This window comes from Heptranchias perlo, chromosome 39 (genome assembly GCF_035084215.1).
Source record: "Heptranchias perlo isolate sHepPer1 chromosome 39, sHepPer1.hap1, whole genome shotgun sequence".
Classification (NCBI taxonomy): Eukaryota; Metazoa; Chordata; class Chondrichthyes; order Hexanchiformes; family Hexanchidae; genus Heptranchias; species Heptranchias perlo.
The window spans coordinates 11,334,484-11,351,039 of record NC_090363.1 but is presented as its reverse complement, the minus strand read 5'-3'; the positions used below and the strand labels follow the sequence as shown (position 1 = coordinate 11,351,039).

The following is a 16,556-nucleotide window of genomic DNA, read 5'->3' as shown; positions in this document are numbered from 1 at the left end:
TGACACCGAGGTTAGTGGAAATCTAGAACTGTCTCCCCAAAAAGCTACTGAGGCTGGGTGTCTATTGACAATTTAAAGCTGAGATTGATAGATTATTTTCTGCTTAGGGTATTAAGGGATTTTGTACAAAGGCGGTTCGTGGAGTTGAGATACCGAATAGCCATGATCTATTTGAATGGTGGAACAGGCTCGAGGGTCTGAATGCCCTCCTCATTGATACTCCTGATGGGGCTTCAAGGGCTAAATTATGCAGTCAGGTTCCATAAAGTTGGTTTGAATTCCCTTAAGTGTAGGGATTGACGGTGATCTGATCAACGTATTTATAACGTTAAAGGGATTTGATAGCGTCGATACAGAGAAATCATTTCCTCTGGTGGAGGAATCAAGAACAAAGGGACATAATCTTAAAATTAGATCTTGGCCATCCAGGAGCAAAATCATAAAGCACTTTTTCACACGAAATATGGAACGCGCTCACCCAAAATGTTACGGATGCTGGCGCAATTGGAGCTTTCAAGACTGAGATAGATATAGTTTGATCAGGTAGAAGTATCAAGTGATATATAGCAAAGACGGGTAGATGGAGTTAAAATAAAGATCAACCATCCGAATATTCTTTCAATGGTAAAAAGCTAGGAACAGTGGTGGTCCAAAGAGATTTAGGTGTCCATGTACACAGATCAATAAAACGTAGCAGTCAGGTAAAAAAAAATCAGGAAGTCTAATGGAATGTTAGCGTTTATAACCAGAGGGTTAAACTATGTAGAGGAGGAAGATTTGCTGCAGCCATACAAAGTCCCGGTCAGACTAAATCCGGAGTACTGTGCACAGTTCCGGGCACTGCATCTTAGAAAGGATATATTGGCCTTGATTGAAGTGCAGCGCAGATTCGCCAGAATGTTACCATGGTACTAAGGGTTTGATTATTTAAACGAGTTTGCATAAACTAGGATTTTACACCCTGGAATATCGAAGGTTAAGGGGTGATTTGATGAGCTTTTTAGGACTTTGAAAAGAATTGATAGGGTGGATAAAGATGATTTTTTTCCGCTGGTAGTGGAGTCTAGGAGAAAGGGATATAACCTTAAAAACAGAGCCAAGTCATTCAGGAGAGAAGTTTTGTGACGTCGCCATGGCGAGTTTCACAACAGCAGCACAAGTACCATCTCCTTGCGAAATTGGAAAGTGGGACAACTGATGTTCTGGAAAGATAAGAAGTAATGGGCGGAACCCCTGCTTCAGCCGAACCGATCAACCGGCAACAGAGAAGCTAGATACCGGTAAAATGAGTTTAATTTCAATTTAGTTATTTACATTACTTAAATAATGTAAGAATGAGAGTAAACGGATATTTCACCGTATTCTTCATTTCCTCCCGGAATCTCCTCTGGGTCAATGCATAAATGCACGTGTTTGTGCAGGAGCTCAAATAATACAACAGAAGTGTGATTCTAATTGCTGAATAAAATGAGCTTGAACCTTGGAAATTAGCTGTTTCCGTGACACCGACAGAGATGTGTATTACAGTAATTGGAGCCGACAACAAAATTAAACTACCTGAGACAGAGAAGAGTAGAATGATGGACCTTCTTCTGCTCTTCATCTCAGGATCACTTTTGTTCTCCCCGATGCTTTGGCTCTTCAGGGCTCTGCGAGATCTACTGGCCACTAAGATGTGCCTGGCAGTGAGGATATTTAATACCAACAACAATAGGAATGGAAGTAATGGGGATGAGAGAGTGCTAATCCATTTGTAAGTTATCCATGCCGGTAAATAAAAATAACCTGTTGCTGTACGGCAGCCCCACTGTATATCGTCAACAATATAGTAGGGCTCATAACGGAAATAAACAGGAATATTGATCAATATACTGAGCACACACACTACAGTGATAACTATAGCAGCATTTCTTTCAGTGCAATATTTTAATTTCAGTTTCTGGCAACAAATGGTTATGAAGCGGTCAAAGGTGAATGCCAGTGTGAACCAGATAGAGAGTCGAGGGCTAACTACTTGTATAATGGCACTAAAGCGACACGTGTAAGTGTAGTTCAAGAATGTATTTGGGAAATGATACCTAAAGATGCTTTCTACAGATACATTAAAGATACAGACCAATAGATCTGCTATTGCCATGGCCACCATGTAACGAGTGATTCCTTTGGAGAGAACGCACTTTCCCCGGGACAGGATCACAACTGACATCAGATTCGCTGTCAGAAATTGCAAAAACAAGAGAATTAATGAAGAAATAGATCGGCGATATAAAATCTCGCAATTGTAAGAACAGAGGCTTGTTAGGGAAATGGCACCCTTTCATTCTCAGTGGAAGCGGTACTTGAGACAACCGGAACTGGATGGTGCCAAATTCACACCCTGCTCTCTGCTGAATTAACTGACCTCAGTCCAGAACATACATTGTACAGCATACGAATTGGTGAGAATTGGCCCCGCGTTTGATACATCTGATTAACCGAGACAGTTTTACAATTATGTCAATTATCTTTTAGGAGATACATCACTGATCAGAAGGCTTTTCATTCTGGCAAGGTAATGAACAGAGTTATGTAAAATAGCCATTGATTTGTTGCCAATTCATACACGTGATTCAGAAAAACTAGATCTTAGAGATGAGCAACAGGCATGGAAGAGAAAGATAGGTTAATGTTTCGCATGCGGACCCTCACGTTCGACCTGATGGCCACACTTCAACCAGGCAGCAGATTGCAGGGCGTTAAACAAAGGGGAGAACTTGCTTTTGGTGTATACTTTTAGGGAACATTATATAATACCACAAATTTGTCATTTTAAAGTAAACAAGGTGAAGTGAGAGACTTCTATTCTATAAACTGTTACCATAAAATGGACAAATAAGGAACAAAGATATAGATACAAACAGCGCATAGTCAAAGCAATAATTCATTGAAATGATGGTCCAAATAATGAATGCTTGTTATTGCTTACCGGGAACACCAATAATTGCAAGAATTGGATAGCAAATGACTGATTCGTACACAACTTCTGTTCGTCCCATTTCCTGTAGACCAGACAATCGTGGAAACAAGAGTCTGGTTTGGACACAAAGACAATGCATCGAAACAGGAGCTGTTTTATACACCAGCCAATCCCACAGGGAGACAGTGGTTTTACATAAGACCTGGCATTAGCAACGGGCCTTCGAACAAACATATTAGAACATATTTATTTTCCAAATCAATGAATAAAGTAATAAATGACTAAAGCACGATCACTTAATGAGGCAGTGCGAAAATCGAGGCTCCACTGGGCATTCTCAGGCTAACTAATCCCCCGCTCTGAAACTGTTACGACGTTGCAGCATCTTGATCGCGTCATTTTGCTTTTGGTAACACGGTGCTTTAATTAATTCTGCGAAGGCTCCATCGCTCCAGTTATAAAAATGAAAGATTAAATGTAGAAGAAGGGGAATTGAATGTGACCAGTCCGGTAGCACATAACAGTCAAAGTGTATATTATATCCAAAAGCTATGAGAGTGGTAGGGTAAACCGCATTGACTTCATGAGATGCAATATCGAAGTTGGGAGAGGAATATAAAATGGGTCATCATCCGTCTGTATCTTTCATTCAAGTACCAGGGCGATTAACACATTTTTAGCAGCTCAACATGGTCAGCGATTGAGTGACCAACGGTCACCGTCATACCCTGAATGGTTATCTCATCAAAATAAAAAATCTACACTTAACTTAGTGGCGTAAAATAAATCAAACAGTCTACGCTGAACCCACTCCTACTGAGGGATTCAAATTAACAAATAAGAGGAGCTCTAAAACAGAATAACCAGTGTTTCCTTTTTGATCAACTATCATATTAAATACGGACATGATATTTGAGAATAACAATAATAATCACAATCATAATACATTTTTTTACCATTCTGAAAGTCCTGCAAAGTTGTGCTCGAGAAGAGACATTAATTATCTGGATATAAAATAAATACCTCACTGCACCTTAAATGGTTTCTGCAATTGACTAAATGGGAGGAATCAGTCATCAATGTCCTTGTTGTGATATTCCTGCTTCGCCTTTGCTTATTTTCTGCCTTGTTTGTTCATTTTATTCTCAATGTTGTTATGTTTCTGATTCTTTATGCAAGGATTTATTTCCATTTCTCTGGAAGAAAAATGGTCTTCAGCCAATCCATTCCTTCTGTTATTTATTTTCCGGTTCCAGTGTTAACTTTCTCCTCTCTGAGTGCTCTGGCTCTTTTTCTAAAATTCACTCTTCTGAAGGCACGCGACCTTTTTACTGTTTTTTTTTTCACATTTACCCTTGTTATATCAAACAAATAAACTTTACAGTGATTCATTTAACCCAATTGTTCGTCTGGGGCCACGCTTGTGGAACTGAAAAGCTGGTACCAGTAAAATTGTCCATGAAGTCATTGGATTGTAATAAAATCCCAACTCGTTCATTAATTTCATTTAGGGAAGGAAACCTGCCGTTCTCACCCAGTCTGGCTTATGCGTAACCATCAACGTGGTTGACTCGTAACTGCTCAGCAGTGAGCCAGTTGTATCAAACCACTGCAACAGTTCAAGAAGAAAGCGCACCACCTTCTCAAGGACAACTATGGATGGGCAATGAATAACAGCCTTGCTTGCAACGCCCACATCCCGAGAATGAATTTAAAAAGAGGTCGGGGTGGGGGGCTGCAGAGGGAGAAAAAGATGGAGAGTGAAAGAGACAGGAAGAGGTACTCAGAATTTCCCTCACAGCATCAGTTCCAATGGAATGTTTTGTGTTGTGGTCACTATTTTTACCCAAACGAATCCAGCCGCAAATTGGGCAGATCAAAGGTCACACAACAGGAATGCGATAAATGGCCAGATAATCTGTGCTGCTTATAAAGGGAAAACTGTGGGCCGGGGCTCTCTCAAAGCTCCCTGCTGAAATAGTTCCATGAGAATTCTTACATCCCTCTGAAAAAGCAGATGAGGCTTCGATTTAACGTCTTGTGTGAAAAATGGCACCTCCACCAATGCTGCACCGAAATGTTTGCCTAGATTTAGTGCTTAGGTTTTTGAACGTAAGGTTTAAAACAAAGATCTGCTGACTCAGAGGCCAAGCTCGCATGTAGCTAGATTCCCATCAGTCGACGCTACTCCTAGGAGGCGGGTTAAAATCCTCTGGAAATAACGGGAGCGAAATAAAATCATTTTCTTCTGGCCCTGCCTCGCATTCGGCCACGGGAATCCCAGACAATAGATCTGTAGTAGGACCATGTCCCAAGCAAAATTTATGGGGAAGGGAGAGCAACTCGTCTTGGTTTCCTGTCTTGTGAATATGTTTAAATGTTAAGCTTGCGAAAGCTCAGTTGGAAGATGTTAAAAGACCAACAATAGAATGAAACACCACTAAAGTGTCTTCAATGCATTCTCTTGGCCACATTTTTTTATTCGTTCATGGGATTTGGGCGTCGCTAGTGAGGCCAGCATTTATTGCCTATCCCTAATTGCCCTTGAGAAGGTGGTGATGAGCCGCCTTCTTGAACCGCTGCAGTCTGTGTGGTGAAGGTTCTCCCACAGTGCTGTTAGGAAGGGAGTTCCAGGATTTTGACCCAGCGACGATGAAGGAACGGCGATATATTTCCAAGTCGGGATGGTGTGTGACTTGGAGGGGAACGTGCAGGTGGTGTTGTTCCCATGTGCCTGCTGCCCTTGTCCTTTTAGGTGGTGGAGGTCGTGGATTTGGGAGGTGCTGTCGAAGAAGCCTTGGCGAGTTGCTGCAGTGCATCCTGTGGATGGTACACACTGCAGCCACAGTGCGCCAGTGGTGAAGGGAGTGAATGTTTAGGGTGGTGGATGGCGTGCCAATCAAGCGGGCTGCTTTGTCCTGGATGGTGTCGAGCTTAGTGAGTGTTGTTGGAGCTGCACTCATCCAGGCAAGAGGAGAGTATTCCAACACACTCCTGACTTGTGCCTTATAGATGGTGGAAAGGCTTTGGGGAGTCAGGAGGTAAGTCACTCGCCGCAGAATACCCAGCCTCTGACCTGCTTTTGTAGCCACATTATTGATGCGGCTGGTCCAGTTACGTTTCTGGTCAATGGCAACACCTAGGAAGTTGATGGTGGGGGATTCGGCGATGGTAACGCCGTTGAATGTCAGGGGGAGATGGTTTGACACTCCCTTGTTGGAGAGAGTCATAGCGTGGCATTTGTCTGGCGCGAACTTTATTGCCACTTATGAGCCCAAGCCTGGTTGTTGTCCAGGTCTTGCTGCATGCGGGCACGGACTGCATCATTATCTGAGAGTCTGTGAATGGAACAGAACACTGTGCAATCATCAGCGAACATCCCCATTTCAGACCTTATAATGGAAGGAAGTTCATTGATGAAGCAGCTGAAGATGGTTGGGCCTCGGACACTGCCCTAAGGAACTCCTGCCGCAATGTCCTGGACTGAGATGGTTGGCCTCCAACTACCATTACATCTTCCTTTGTGCTACGTGCGACTCCAGCCACTGGAGAGTTTTCTCGCTGATTCCCATTGACCTCAATTTAACTAGGGCTCCTTGGTGCCACACTCGGTCAAATGACCATATGACCATAAGAGATAGGAGCAGGAGCAGGCCATTCGGCCCTTCGAGCCTGCTCCGCCATGCAGTGAGATCATGGCTGATGCGATTTTTACCTCAACTGCACTTTCCAGCCCTTTCCCCATATCCTTTGACTGCCTTGCTGATCAAAAATGTGTCTAACTCAGCCTTGAATTTATTCAATGGCTCAGCCTCCACAGCTTTTTGGGGTAAAGAATTCCAAAGATTCATGACCCTCTGGGAGAAGAAATTCCTCCTCATTTCCGTCTTAAACGGGCGACCCCTTATTCTGAGACTATGCCCCCTAGTTTTTGATTCCCCCATGAGGGGTAACATCCTCTCAGCATCTACCATATCGCACCCCCTCAGAATCTTGTATGTTTCACTAAGATCTCCTCTCATTCTTCCAAACTCCAATGAGTATAGACCCAACCTGTTCAATCTTTTCTCATAAGACAACCCTTCCATACCCAAAATCAACCCAGTGAACCTTCTCTGAACTGCCTCCAAGAGCATGTACAGTTGTAGCATGACTTCCCTGCTTTTATACTCCATCCCCCTAGAAATAAAGGCCAATATTTCATTTGCCTTCCCGATTAACTGCTGCACCTGTTTGTTTACTTTTTGTGTTTCATGTACGAGGACACCCAGATACCCCTGTACCGCAGCATTTTGTAGTATTTCTCCATTCAAATAATATTTTGCTTTTTTATTTTTCTTCTCAAAGTGGATGACTTCACATTTTTCCACATTATATTTCATCTGCCAAATTTTTGCCCATTCACTTAACCTGTCAATGTCCCTTTGCAGACACTTTGTGTCCTCATCGCAACTTGCTTTTCCACCTGTCTTTGTATCATCGGCAAATGTGGCCACAAGACACTCTGTTCCTTCATCCAAGTCATTGATACATATTGTAAATAGTTGAGGCACCAGAAGTGAGCCCTGCGGCACCCCACTAGTTACACATTGCCATTTTGAAAATGACCCTTTTATCCCTGCTCTTTGTTTTCTGTTAGTTAGCCAATCCTCTATCCATGCCAGTATATTACCCCCAACACCATAAGCTCTTATCTTGTGCAGTAATCTTTTATGTGGCACCTTATCGAATGCCTTTTGGAAATCCAAATATACTGCATCCATTGGTTCCCCTTTATCCACCCTGCGCGTTACTTCCTTAAAGAACTCCTGTAAATTTGTAAGACACGATTTCACCGCCATAAAACCATGTTGACTCTCCTTGATTGTATTATGAGTCTACAAATGTCCAGCAACTGCATCCTTTCTAATGGATTCTAGCATTTTTCCAATGACAGATGTTAGGCTAACTGGTCTATAGTTAACTGCTTTCTGTCTCTCTCCCTTCTTGAATAAGGGTGTTATGTTTGCGGTTTTCCAATCCGCTGGGACCTTTCCAGAATCTAGTGAATTCTGGAAGATTACAACCAATGCATCCACGTTCTCTGCAGCCACTTCCTTTCAGAGCCTCGGATGCAAGCCACCAGGTCCAGGGGACTATTCAGCCTTTATGCCCATGAGTTTACCTCGTACTTTTTCTCTAGTGATAGTGATTGCTTTCAGTTCCTCCCTCCCCTTTGCCCCTTGATTTTCTACTATTATTGGTATATTATTAGTGTCTTCTACTGTGAAGTCAGATACAAAATATCTGTTCAATTCCTCTGCCATTTCCTTGTTTTCCATTATTATTTCCCCCGTCTCATCCTCTCAGTGACCAATGTTTACTTTAGCTACCCTCTTCCTTTTTATATACTTGTAGAAGCTTTTACTGTCAGTTTTTATATTTCTTGCTGGTTAACTCTCATAATATATTGTCTCCCTCTTTATTATTCGTTTAGTCATCCTCTGCTGGTTTTCAAAGTTATCCCAATCTTCGGGCTTACTGGTAACCTTTGCTATGTTGTATGCTTTTTCTTTCAACCTGATACCATCCTTTACTTCCTTACACAGCCATGGTTGCTTTACCCTTTTTGTGGAGTCTTTCCTCCTCAGAGGGATATCATTTTGTTGCGAATCATAAAATATCTTTTTAAATGTTTGCCACTGCTTATCCACCATCATACCATCTAAACTGTTTACCCAGTCCACTTTTTTCCAATTCCGCCCTCATTCCTTTATAATTGCCTTTATTTAAGTTTAATACAATAGTTTCAGACCCAAGACCCTCGCTCTCAAACTGGATGTGAAATTCTATCATGTTATGATCACTGCTTCCCAAGAGATCCTTTACTTTGAGATCATTAATTACTCCTGTTTGGTTACCCATTACCAGATCCAAAATAGCCTGTTCCCTGGTTGGTTCCCCGACGTATTGGTCTAAGAAACAGTCCCTAATACACTCTATGATCTCCTCCCCAGGGCTATTTTTCCCAATTTGATTCGTCCGATCTATGTGAAAGTTAAAATCGCCCATGATTATTGCATTACCTTTTTTACAAGGCCCCCTTATTTCCTGATTAATATTTTGCCCTACAGTGTAGCTAGTGTTAGGGGGCCTATATACTACTCCCACCAGTGATTTCTTTCCCTTGTTAATTCTTACCTCCACCCAAATTGATTCGACATCTTGATCTTCTGAGCCAAGATCATTTCTCACTGTTATACCAATTACATCCTTTATTAACAGAGCTACCCCACCACCTTTACCTTTTTTCTCATCCTACCAAAATGTTAAATAACCCTGAATATTTAGCACCCAACCTTGGACACCTTGCAACCACGTCTCTGAAATGGCCACGAGATCATACCCATTTGTTTCTATTTGTGCCGTCAATTCATCTATCTTATTACGAATGCTGCATGCATTCAGGTAAAGAACCTTTAATTTTGTCTTTTTACCATGATGTCTTGATGTCAAGGGCAAAAACTCTCACCTCACATCTGGAATTCAGCTCTTTTGTCCATGGTTGGACCAAGGCTGTAATGAGGTCTGGAGCCGAGTGCTCCTGGCAGAACACAAACTGAGCATCAGTGAGCAGATTATTGGAGGGTAAGTTCCGCTTGATAGCACTGTTGACGACACCTTCCATCACTTTGCTGACGATTGAGAGTAGACTGATGGGGCGGTAATTGGCTGGATTGGATTTGTCCTGCTTTTTGTGATCAGGACATACCTGGGCAATTTTCCACATTGTCGGGTAGATGCCAGTCTTGTAGCTGTAATGGAACTTTATATAATGTTGTCAAGATTATAACAGACTGTATGTTACATTCTGCATTTTATTGACTCCAAGAAAACTCGAACTCTGATAGAATCCTTCCTATGGTTCTCCAGATGCATATGTCTGACCAAAGCCATGTGTTGTTCTGTTTATGAGTCTCGGTTTCATTGATTCCACCTTTCCCTTTACTTATAGACCCATTTGTCAACATCGTATCCAGAAGTACCTCGATAGTTCTGACCTTCTAACTCAAGGCCTGTTGCGCTTAATCCTGTGTTTTACAAAATTAAGGAGGCAATTTTGAAGTCTTAATTTATTCATCCACTTGAAACTTCACCTCTAATCCCTGATCACCAATTTGGGGTTAGGTGCGGCTGTTGTATTGATGCCCTCTTTGGCTCCTCTATGCACCACCAGATTCCCACTGGTGAGGTTTTGATCGTTTAGGTTCCTGATATTCAAAGCATTTGTGACATTGGAACATCTAAAAAAGCTAATATCATTAGATTTTGAATGAAAACTTTGCTTATTGGTGTCAAACTTCTGCATATATCCTTCTACCTGTGCACTAGCTCTTGGACCATCCCCTGAATCTTTTATTGTCAACTGAGGACCTCCCTAGAATCTGTTCTCTGATCCCTCGGTTCTTTTCCCAAAACAATTACTTTCATCATTCATCATCCAATTGTATCCACTGTTTAGTTAATAGCCGAACGATATAATCACCTTTCCTCTTTTAATCCACGAACGTTTCTTGCCCAAGTTGATCATCATCTGACCATTGCATCCCGAATGACGTAATTTGCACCTCTGCCCCTTTGAACACTGCTCATGCCCTGATAGAATGGCCTTCGACTCGTTAAGCAGGAAAGTTATATCAAATCAAATTGCACGGAAAAGTATTGCTGCACATTGTCTAACTAAAAATAATTTAAAGTACCATAAATACCTTGGAATTTGTCTTCACATTGGCTCAGCAGAACGAAGAAGTAATAATCAGGCATGAGAGTAATTCATTTGATTTTTGTATTACTCCAGTTGCGATCCATTATGAAGGCAGATTTACAATATATGTAGACTGGTGAAAAACTTTGAAATGCAAATTACATATTGGAGAGGTACATCCAGATGTTTCAATCCGGTGAACGTTCGAGGATCACATGCGAGCTTGAGCTCCGGGTTTCAGAGCTTCAGCAGCGGCTGGCGTCACTGCAGTGCACCCGCGAGGCTGAGAGGTACGTAGATAGCACGTTTCAGGAGGTGGTCACCCTGCAGCTTAAGGGAGTGCAGGCAGAGTGAGAATGGGTGACCGCCAGACAGACAAGGAGGACGAAGCAGATAGAGCAGGAGTCCCCTGAGTTTGGGTACAGTCCAGGTACATTCCCACGAGGGAGAACGGTGGAAAAACTAAAGCCAGAGCTCCCTGCATGACAAACAAGATAGACAGTAAGATGAAGCAGAAAGAAATGGGCGTATGACAGATGTCAGGTTGATAATACAAGTGAGAACCGGGCTGAAAGCTCAGAGGGGATGCGAAAACGTAAAAAAGAGGGGCAAAGAGAGAGTATGAGAATAGACTGGCGGCTAACATAAAAGGGAATCCAAAAGTCTTCTATAGGCATGTAAACAGTAAACGGGTAGTAAGAGGAGGGGTGGGACTGATTAGGAACCAAAAAGGAGATCCAGGCTTGGAGGCAGAGGGCATTGCTGAGGTACTAAATGAACACTTTGCATCTGTCTTTACAAAAGAAGAAGATGCTGCCAAAGTCACAGTAAAAGAGGAGCTGTTTGAGATACTGAATGGGCTAAAAATTGATAAAGAGTAAGTTCTGGAAAGGCTAGCTGTACTTGAGGTAGATAAGTCACCCAGCCCAGATGTGATGCATCCGAGGTTGCTCAGGAAAGTAAGGGTGGAAATTGCAGAGGTACTGGCCATAATCTCCCAATCATCCTTACATACGAAGGTGGTGCCAGGGGACTGGAGAATTGCAAATGTTACACCCTTGTTCAAAAAACGACAGGCCCATCAGTTTAATCTCAATGGTGGGGAAACTTTTAGAAACGATAATCCGAGACAAAATGAATAGTCACTTGGACAAGTGTGGATTAATTAAGGAAAGCCAGCATGGATTTGTTAAAAGCAAATCTTGTTTAACGAAATAGAGTTTTTTGATGAGGTAACAGACAGCGTTAATGAGGGCAACGCGGTTGATGTGTTGTATATGGACTTCCAAAAGGCATTTGATAAAGTGCCGCATAATAGGCTTGTCATCAAAGCCCATGGAATAAAAGGGGCAGTGACATCATGGATACGAAATTGGGCAAGTAACAGGAAACAGAGAGTAGTGGTGAACGGTTGTTTTTTTGGATGTGATGGAGGGATACAATTGTGTTCCCCAGGGGTCAGTACTAGTACCATTGCTTGTCTCGATGTATATTAATGACTTGGACTTGAGTGCACAGGGCACAAACTCAAAATTTGCAGATGACACAAAACTTGGAAGGGTAGTGAACAGTAAGTAGTATAGTGATAGACTTCAAGAGGACATAGACAAGCTGGTGGAATGGGCGGACACGTGGCAGATGAAATTTAACGCAGAAACGTGTGAAGTGATAGATTTGGTAGGAAGAACGAGGAGAGGCAATATAAATAAAGGATACAATTCTAAAAGGGGTGCAGGAACAGAGAGATCTGGGGGTATATGTGCACAATCGTTGAATGTGGCAGGACAGATTGGGAAAGTGGTGAAGAAAGCATACGGGATCCTGGGCTTTATAAATAGAGGCATAGAGTGCAAAAGCAAGGAGATTATGATGAACCTTTATAAAACACTGGTTTGGCTACAACTGAAGTATTGTGTCCAGTTCTGTGTACCGCACTTTAGGAAAGATGTGAATGCCTTAGAGAAGGAGCAGAAGAGATTTACTAAAATGATTCCAGGGATGAGGGACTTCAGTTATGTGGATAGACTGGAGAAGCTGGCGTTGTTCTCCTTAGAGCCGAGAAAGTTGAGAGGAGATTTGATAGAGTTATTCGAAATCATGAAGTGTCCAGACAAAATAGATAGAGAGAAACCGTTCCCATTGGCGGAAGGGGCAAACATCAGAGGCCACAGATTTAAGGTGATTGGCAAAACAACCAAAGGCGACATGAGAAGAAACTTTTTTACACAGCGAGTTGTTATGATCAGGAATGCAATGCCTGAGGGGTGGTGGAGGCAGATTCAATCGTGGCTTTCAAAAGGGAACTGGTTAATTACTTGAAGGGAATAAATTTACAGGTCTACTGGGTTGGGGCGGGAGAGTGGGACTAGCTGGGTTACTCTCACAGAAATCCGGCACGGACTCGATGGGCCAAATGGCCTCCGTCCGTGCTGCAACCATCCTATGATTCGATGATTCTAAAATGAGTTTGAAACTTGGAAAGATGTGCCTGACAGTGAGAGCAATTAATATCAACAACAAATGGAATAACCATAATGGGGATGAGAGTGTGCTAATCCACTTGTAAGCTATCTATGCCAGTCAGCCAAAATATCCTGTTCCTGTACGGCAGCCCCACTGTATATCGTCAACAATATAGTCGGGCTCATAACGGAAATAAATGGGAATCTTTATTTACTTCATGTCCAGATAATTAATGTCACCCGCACAGTTACATTGTTCTGTCCCATCACTGTCTGTCTGTCTGTATTCACTCTGCTGCTTGTTTCTGGGATTCCTGTTCAGTTCTCACTTCCACTTTGATTGATTTCTCTCTGCTCAATTTCTGCTTCTTTGGTTACCCTCTAACCCTCCCCCCGCCCCCCGCTGCTGTTTTCCCTCTCTCTTTCCCTCTACGCCTTTTTAAACGTTTGTAATTCTGATATTCCCCACGTTTGCCCTGCTCACGCTGTGCATTCTGCCGTCTCACCTTTATCTATCTCCCTCTGTTGATGGTTCTCTGTATCACTCACTGTACTCCGTCTTACCTTTATCCATCTCCCGAGCCTGATGTCTCTTTGTATCACTGTAATCAGTCATACCTTTATCTATTTCCTTCCGTTGGTGTCTCTCTGTATCACTGTACTCATTCTCAACTTTATCTATCACAACTCTGTTGGTGTCTCTTTTTAAAAAAAAACAACATGTTACTTTATTTCAGGAAATGTAAAGATACACACAGTTGAATGTAAAAAGCCACAATTTCAAGCAGTGCAGTTCAGACTAATACAATGCAGATTGAACAGAGTGTGATCCCATTAGTACAATTCATAACACAGTCCATATGTTCTAATACATTTTCTACAATACAGAGTGGGGTGGCATTACACAGTGGCATTTCCCCATAGAACCTTTGAGTAGGCCGTAACTTGCTTCAATGCATCCCGCAGCACGTACTCCTGGACCTTGGAATGTGCCAGTCGGAAACACTCGGTCGTGGACAATTCCTTTAGCTGAAGACCATCGGGTATCGGGACGACCAAAGGGCCCCCTTCACCAAGTTGATGGTCTTCGAGCAGCAGTTGATACCTGTCTCAGATGTGCGTCCTGGGAATCAGCCCAAAGAGCAGAGCGACATGTGTTACTGATCTATTGGGGATGAACTGGTACAGATACCAACGCATCTCTCTTCACACGTTCTGTGGGAAGGGGCAGTTCACCAGTTAGTGGTGCTGAGATTCCATGCGTGTTGGAAAGACCGCACTGGGAGGGCCCATCTCACCGCCATCCAGGCTACATCCCAGTGCCTGCTGGTCAGTTCCAGTGACCAGACCTTCTGCCAAATGGCATCGGCCGTCTGGTCGGAGAACTACCCGATCAGATCCACCTTCTCCCTTCCCTGCAGAACATACAGAACTTTCAGTGCCGATCAGTGTCTGACGGCCTTGTGGTCGAAGTGGATCTCCTCAGGAACTTCTCCACCTGGGACAGGTGGTGGGGTACGGACCAGCTGGATGGGACAGCCTGCGTCTGCTCGGCCAGCGTGGCCAGACCAGTCTTCTCAGTGTGGTGGACAGATAGAAGTTCAGCAGGTAGTGACACTTGGTGTTTGCGTATAGGGGCTGTACACACATCCTGAGACAGCCACACACAAAGGTGGCTATCAGGATCAGGTGGCATTGGGGACACCCTAACCCCCTTTGTCTAGGGGCTTGTACATGGTGTCCCAGTGGGTCTGGTCCAGCTCGACAAACTGCACGATAGCTCAGGTGACTGTGATGGCAGGGAATGGGCCATGTAGAGCAACACCGCGAGCACCTCACATCTTATCACCAGGTTCCTGCTAGTAATGGAGAGGGAGCGCTCCCCCGCCCCCCCCCCCACCCAAATACCAAGCCTTTGTTGGCCTTGGTGACCCACTCCCCACAGTTCTTGGTGCAGGCCTGAGGCCCCCCAAACCAGATCCCCAGCACATTCAGGTCGTAAGACCTGATAGTGAAGGGGACAAAGGAACGGGTTGCCCACCTGCCAATGAACATGGCCGCTGTCTTATTTCAGTTCACTCTAGCCCTCGAGGCCAACTCAAACTGGTTGCAGGTGCCCATCAGTCTGTGTACCGACCAGTGATCGGTGCAAAAAAGCGTAACATCCTCCATGGACAGGGAAGCCTTAACCTGTGAGCCTAGGATCGTCACCCGCTGACACCTGCATCCTTAGTGATGGACAAGGCAAACGGTTCGATGCAATACATGAATAAGACTGCAAAGAGAGGACAGCCCTACCTGATTCGAGATCTGATTGGAAATCTCTCCGATTCCCACCCGTTGATTAGGACTGTGCTACTGATATCTGCGCAGTGCAGTCGGATCCATTCACGGATTCCCTCACTAAGCTCCATTTTTGAGAACACGCCCATCATGTACGTGGTGGATATTCTGTCGAACACCTCCTCCTTGTCCAAGCTGATGAGGCAGGTGTTCACCCCTCTGTCCTACACTTAGGCGATCTTATCCCTGAGCAGCGCAAGGCGATTAGAGATCGTCCTGCCAGGCACAGTGCAGCTCTAACCGGGGAGGATCACCAACTCCAGAGCAGACTTGAGCCTGATGGCGATGGACTTAGACAGAACTTTGTAGTTGATATTTCGCAAGGAAATGGATTGCCAATTTCTGATTTCTTCCCGCTCCCCTTCTGCTTGTAGATGAGGGTGTAAGCATCACTATACTCACTCTCACCTTTATCTTTCTCCCTCTGTTGGTGTCTCTCTCTATCACTCGTTATACGCAGTGACACCTTTATCCATCTCCTTCTACTGGTGTCTGCTTCACTACACTCAGTCTCACCTTTACCTTGTGTGACAGATACAAAAATTAATTAAAAAGACTAATGGAATGTTGGTCTTTATCTCAAGAGGACTGGAATCCAAGGGGATGAAAATTATGTTAGAGCTGTACAGAACTCTGGTTAAACCCCATTTAGAGTACTGCATTCAGGCCTGGGCACTACATCTCTGGAAGGAAAAATTGGCCTTGGAGGAGTGCAGCGCAGATTCAGCAGAATTATTCTGGGGCTCAAAAGGTGAAATTATGAGGACAGGTTGCATCGACCAGACTTGTGTTCCATCAAGTATAGAAAATGAAGGGTTCATCTGAGTGTTTAAGATGAATAAAGCTGTTGAACGGGTCGCAAGGAAGTAACTATTTCCTCTGGTACGATAGTCCAGAACAGGGGGCATAACCTTAAAATTAGCGCTAGGCTGTTCAGGGGTGATGTCAGGAAGCACTTCTTCACACAAAGGTTAGTGAAAATCTGGAACTCTCTCCCCCAAAAGGCCGTTGAGGCTGGGGGATCAATTGAAAATTTCAAACATGGGATTGA

The 16,556-nt window shown here is 43.6% G+C and overlaps 1 protein-coding gene across 1 annotated transcript; it reads right to left on the bottom strand.

Annotated features, from left to right (window-relative positions):
• Positions 1 to 1,315: 1,315 nt before the first annotated feature.
• LOC137305265 (probable G-protein coupled receptor 139) lies at positions 1,316 to 15,217 on the bottom strand. The gene is made up of 4 exons (XM_067974121.1): positions 15,071 to 15,217; positions 4,491 to 4,565; positions 2,966 to 3,038; positions 1,316 to 2,214 (listed from the first exon to the last, which is right to left on the bottom strand). The coding sequence occupies exons 1-4, from the start codon at positions 15,215 to 15,217 to the stop codon at positions 1,316 to 1,318; spliced, it is 1,194 nt and encodes a 397-aa protein (XP_067830222.1).
• Between the last annotated feature and the right edge of the window lie 1,339 nt (positions 15,218 to 16,556).

What these genes read in the sequence shown, in the direction of transcription:
- LOC137305265 (XM_067974121.1), bottom strand. Translation starts at nt 15,217, where the DNA reads ATGTTCATTGGCAGGTGGGCAACCCGTTCCTTTGTCCCCTTCACTATC. An exon ending in CCAAGGCCAACAAAGGCTTG is followed by an intron (nt 4,566 to 15,070) that starts GTATTTGGGTGG and finishes GAACTGTTGCAG; the next exon opens with TGGTTTGATACAACTGGCTC. An exon ending in TGCAATTATTGGTGTTCCCG is followed by an intron (nt 2,215 to 2,965) that starts GTAAGCAATAAC and finishes AATTTCTGACAG; the next exon opens with CGAATCTGATGTCAGTTGTG.